This window comes from Homarus americanus, unplaced genomic scaffold (assembly GCF_018991925.1).
Source record: "Homarus americanus isolate GMGI-L3 unplaced genomic scaffold, GMGI_Hamer_2.0 scaffold15867, whole genome shotgun sequence".
Taxonomy (NCBI): domain Eukaryota; kingdom Metazoa; phylum Arthropoda; class Malacostraca; order Decapoda; family Nephropidae; genus Homarus; species Homarus americanus.
This window is the reverse complement of record NW_024718360.1, coordinates 37613-43612: the sequence shown is the minus strand read 5'-3', so window position 1 is coordinate 43612 and position 6000 is coordinate 37613. Positions and strand designations below refer to the sequence as shown.

The 6000-nt window shown below is 38.1% G+C and overlaps 1 protein-coding gene across 1 annotated transcript in view; it reads right to left on the bottom strand.

Annotated features, from left to right (window-relative positions):
- Positions 1-1313: 1313 nt before the first annotated feature.
- Positions 1314-6000, bottom strand: part of LOC121859670 (probable glutamate receptor) — a 39493-nt gene continuing 34806 nt past the window's right edge. Inside the window, exons 11-12 of the mRNA XM_042356592.1 lie at positions 1851-2018; positions 1314-1679 (exon numbers count right to left, since the gene is read on the bottom strand). Coding sequence (XP_042212526.1) covers positions 1875-2018 — 144 coding nt within the window. The 3' untranslated portion in view covers positions 1314-1679; positions 1851-1874. The remainder of the gene's footprint in view (positions 1680-1850; positions 2019-6000) is intronic.

Here is a 6000-nt window from a genome sequence, read left to right as displayed (position 1 = left end):
GCTATGAAAGCACTGGCCAGAAGTTTTGTGTGGTGGCCTAAACTGGATGGTGAAATAGAAATGATGGTACGTGAGTGCTCTGTTTGTCAGAATGTTAGGAGTATGCCACCCAGCACACCTTTGAAAACCTGGAAATGGCCTACCCGTCCCTTCCAAAGAGTACACATTGACTTCTGTGATAAGGGAACAGACAAATTTCTTTTATAAATTGATAGTCATTCAAAGTGGATTGATGTTAAGCACATGTACAGTACTAACGCTGGTAGCATCATTGATGAATTAAGATTAATATTTGCTGAACATGGAATACCAGAAGAGGTAGTTTCTGACAATGGTCCTCCATTTCAATCATCAGAGTTTAAAAACTTCATGAGACTCAACGGTGTAAAGCATGTACTGACCCCACCCTATCATCCTGCCTCTAATGGTGCAGCTGAGAGATCAGTTAGAATTGTAAAGGAAGCACTTTCCAAGCTGGTAATTCAAGGAACTGTAGGAAAATCAAAGAAACACAGACTAGCAAATTTCTTACTCAGATACAGAACCACGCCACATAGTGTGACAGGATGTACTCCTGCAGAGTTAATGGTGAAGAGACAGTTGAGAACAATATTAAGATTACTTAAGCCAAGTCTGTTTGAAGTTGTAGAGAGGAAACAAATTCAACAAAAAATGTATCATGATAAAAGTTCCAGTGAAAGAGTGTTCAAGGTAAATGATAGGGTGAGAGTTAGGAACATGGCTAAAGGTTATGGTACTGTACATGCAAAGTGGATAACTGGTGTCATTGACAAGGTATGTGGATCTAGGACATATTTAGTGAAACGTGGTAACTCTTTGAGATATGTTCATGTGGATCGCGTCATTCAGGCACATGACGAGATGAATGTAGCACCAGGACATGATGATAAACTTGACACAGTTTCAGATGATCATCATCATGATGATGTCAAAGATGATGTTTCCCAGCATCCACTCACTGTGTCAACTGACTGTAGTGATGATATGTCTGTCACTGATAATGCACAGAGTGCAAGTGAAACCCCTGTAAAACTTGATGGAGGGAATAGTCCTAGAAGATCAAACAGAGTTAGGAGACCTGTAATTAAATTAGACCTCTAATTATCTGAATTGTGAACAGGCCTTTCAAAACTGTTTAGTTAGGAAGTTATATTTGTTGTGTTCTATTCTCTTCTTCCCTGCCATAGGTAATTCTGTAAGTTTTGTTTATTTAGGATTTGTAGCAGCCATGCTCTCTTTTGAAAGGGAGAAATAGTGTTATATATATATGTATGTTTATATGCTGCCTTTATTGATATATATACATTATGTATTATGTTACCTCTTACCAAAGTCAGAAAGTGTTTAGGCTTGTGTAAACACGAAATGTGTTAGGCACGTTGTAACCAACAACAGACAATGAACGCCCCAGCCAGACTGACCATGCGACTTGTCATTCTCCCATTAAATAACGCTAGATACTACACTTTCCTTAAATTTGGTCACAATACGTTGAATTGATTTTGATGTTGGCGCTTTTCTGACGTTAAAGTGGCAACAGTTGCGACATTGAATCTGTACCACAGATTTTGTTTCAATATACACTTCGACGACTTTCACTTTTTGTCCCGTAGTCAAAACCACATTGCCGTATGCTCCAAAGTGTCTCTTCCAATTATCTGCAAACAAAACAAAAATATGTTATAATAATAATTACAGAGTAACACGTATTTAAAATTAAGTACATTGTATATATATATATATATATATATATATATATATATATATATATATATATATATATATATATATATATATATATATATATATATATATATATAAAACCTTACCAAATTAATTTTTGAGCGTCATAATTAATGAGGGAGAGCAGTCATGGTGCTGGTGAGTTCCATGGGAGAATGGTGGACATCAGAGGCCAGAACGTGATGAAGGAGCAGCTCGAGGCAGATCACCAGCAAACCAAGGGAGTGACCAACAGCCAGCACCACGAACAACCCCTGACGAACACAGGAAGTTACATTACTTGTACTGTACTTGGTTTTGCATCTAAGTTCTTCTATTAGTTCGTCTCATCATCTTAATATGTTCCAAGGTAATTTGAAAGGTAAATTCTTATACCTTTGATGTAATTACACGATATTGTTGCTTATACTGTATATTCGCTCTACCAAGCAATTAAAGTTAGTTTATTATGTAACTAATATTTGCTTTGGTGATGAATGGTGCCGGCTTGCCTGGAGCATCGCGATAAATCATATTTTGACCTTGTGTAATATATATATATATATATATATATATATATATATATATATATATATATATATATATATATATATATATATATATATAGTCTATAAAAAAGGTTGAAGTGTAAATTAAATGCTCTGTTTGACGAGAGTTACTTGTCTAAACTGGGTGATCCAAATTTGTTCATAAACTTATCATCTTATGATCTACAGACAAATGAGAAACTTGTTCTTGGTTTTGGTAGGAAGTTTTCTATTGCTCAGCGCACCGTTAATCCACTTACTATTGCTAAAGGTATAATCAACCTGGAAAAGAATTAGTCGACAGATGTTACAAATGAAGATATATCCATTGCCAAAGGTTGTATACATAGTGTTTAACGTAAGTAAATAGTTTCAAACATTCAAAAAAGATCTGAAACAGCCTTGAAAAACTTGAAAATAAAGAGAATATCCATGTTACAGTGGGGCGGATAAGCACATAAAATAAGCATGATTGTTCACTTTTGTATAGAATTATGAGACTTTGGTCACATATTCTACTTAGATTAGTAAAGATTTTCTGATATAGTGCCAACTGAACAGCGTCCCCTGGTTGACCCTGACTGTTGTAGTGCCTCCCGAACAGCTCTTCCAACTGTAACAGCTTCCTTATCTTTGGTCCAAACAAACTGATATTTTTATATGTTACGCATTGTGACATGACAAAAATATATTATTCTATATAATTTTTTGTTAGACCAAAGTGTGTATTGTTTGTTTGTTTTATTAATAATTTCATGTTTGGTTTTGTTTTACAAATAATTCAATAATCAACACTCAAATGGTTTCAGACTTCAGAATTCTAAGGTTTCCTTTAAGAATGTTTAAAGCTGTACACATTATATCATATGCATAGATTTTTAACTGCGCTGTCCATCACATGCACAGAGAGCAGTAAGCTGCTTTTGCACACTTGCATCGTCCTGAACATGTCCTGTTGCACCACAGTGTACCAGCTCTAGGCAAATCTTTGCAGCTTCAGGTAATTTTGTCCAAACAGAGTCATAGGCTCCTCCTTCAAGTGTCCAACCCCAATAGATGGGGTCAGGAAGAATGGGAATAGGACTAGAACATTGTCCCCAGACATGGCCACCTTGCTATACAGCTCTCTTAATATGTTGCATTAGCTCAGCTTGGGTTGGAGGAATCCCTTCAATGCCTCGGCTTTCTTTGTGAACAGATATTTCCTGGAATAGTTCACCTGTAATGTAGTAACAAGGGCATAAAAATAGCATTTTCAACAGAGAATTAGTTATTTATCAATGTTTTTTTCCAGGCATTTACTTTTATAGTGTGCTATATGACTATGCCTTTAAGTTTAGCTGTCTCCCAAATAAAGATAAGTATTACTAAAGTAATACGTACTCAAGGAGTACGATGGTATGCAACTCAGTCATTTATGGTTACCTTTTCGATTTCAATGCTACGGTCGTACAGTAGAACAACATATCTCTCCAGTACAGTCAGTTGTTCATCAATAATACAGTAAGTAGTAGGAACATATGCGTGGCCTGTTCATAAGACCTCCATATATCTCAAGCTGTCTTTTTCCCACAACCACAAGAGAAGGAGACAGTATCGCATCTTGTTATGGCATGAATATAGGCAGTGATCTTGCTTTTCCTTGTCCCATGGCAGATGCATTAGGTGAACTGGCAGTTATCTGAAGTTATTGCCTGACCCAAAAGCTATCCATAGTTCCTCCACTGCTATCCTTTGGTAATTAGCAATAGCCAGCACACAACATCGGTGTCCACATTTCTTACCAGAATTCTACTATGGCCCTTGCTAGCAGCATCTATACAGTAAAGAATGATATCAGCTTCTTCATGAGAACACGGTGCAAGCTGAGATAAGTCCTCACAATCTTGCACACACAGAACATCCTACCCATCTGTTACAATGATTACTTTTCTTCCCCTATTCAGCTGGATGATACATATTGTTGTGACAAGAAATTAAATAATTCTATTTTATTTTCATCCACTTGCAAGAACTCAGGCCAATATCGTGTTAAAGTCTGGTTCCTGTGCCTCTTCTCTCTCTAGTTGATGATTTCAGAATACAATGCAGGTAAACATCCCATACCACATCCACTATTTTGACTATTCCAAACCACCTTCCTATGTAAGGCTCAAAAACAACTTTGCTGTACTCTTTGATGGTCTTCGTTGTCCATGGTTTGACGGTCTGCACAACAGCAGCACCATCAATGACCACTGCTGAGACATCAGGCTCACCTGTCCTTGCTTCACAGTTTTCAAAGCACTGTAACAGATCAGTCTTGGAGCGTGTTCGTAATCTGCCACCATCATGTGCAAAGAAGTCGTCAAGACTACCACCAAGGTTTTAACATCCTTTTAGAGTCTGATGAAGAACAGGCAGTCATTCTTTGCTGACTTGAGCTTAAGGTTAACCTTAGAATACACAGCTTGTTTGGTCGACCCTTTAACAAGGCAAACTTTTTTGAGGTAGTGGCTCATTTATCGATTTGGAATGATCGATAAGTCTCTCTTTTACAAAGGTTTGATACTGTTGTAACCTAGTCTCTCTTACTGCACCTACAGTCTTGACTACTGACACATCAGCAACAATGTTGCTACCAAGGGACACAAGTTCCTTGTTTTCATCACAGTGGGTTACCGAGTTCTGTAATGGTGTCCACCATTGACCGCACATGAGCTATAAACTTACTTTGAAAACTAGGTACCTGTTCATGGTGCAGTAATTACTCTTCTGCATTTAGGTGTGCACTTTCTTCAAAATCGTTAACAAGGGTGGCAATTTGTGGGCCTCCAATCATTCACCTGTGGAAGGCTTGTAGATTTCCAGTCAGGCCAGGGGCTCCACCCTCATTCTTTACCATCTCATTATTTTCTTCATGGCCCTGATTCAGAGACATGGCCGAAAATGTATGTTTTGTCTTCAGTAATGAGAATTTCCCAGCTTCAAATTCTCTAGCGAGCTGGGGATGTTTTACTGAGAGCTCCTGCATGTCGTGTACAAGTACAGATAACCAGCGTGAATAGTGTGTACGATCCAATGCAAGGAACCAGGGTATGATCTGAACGAGGGGATCAACATACAACTTGAAATGTGATGACCTGAAAGACTTCACAAACATCAGCACAGTCAATTCTAGTTCTAGAACAAGCGACCAGTATCTGAACTGGGGATGGTGTCTTGCCATTTTTGGCACTATGATGGAAATCCTTCACTACCAGTGTCACCTTTAAGCTTTTCAACATATTCATCACAGGTTTGGCACTGTATAAAGAGGCTCATGTAGCTTGGTGTGCGTACCTCGTACTCTTTAGATGAGCTGCTGAGAGATATGAGTCTGCTTTACCTGATGTAGCAACCTGGGCTTCAGTAAGTACATCTGTCAATCCCTCCCATCCAATCAAATCCCTGCTGCCTTCCAGGTCGAGATCTCAATATGCAATCCTTCAAGCATTGTAATTAACTTATCCTCACCAGACGAGTCAGTCCATGTCCACTAAATGTTCTAGACTATAGCATAAAGGGGCTGGTTACATGCAAGGACTGGTGTCTTACCTGGATTTAAATGCTGTACTGCATTAAGACCAATAATCATGCAATGACGGATCATTGCATAGTAGTGAGAAATTTCTTTAAAAAAGTGGCAATAAACTCGTTGAACATCTAGCAAGAACATCAGTCACCTGCT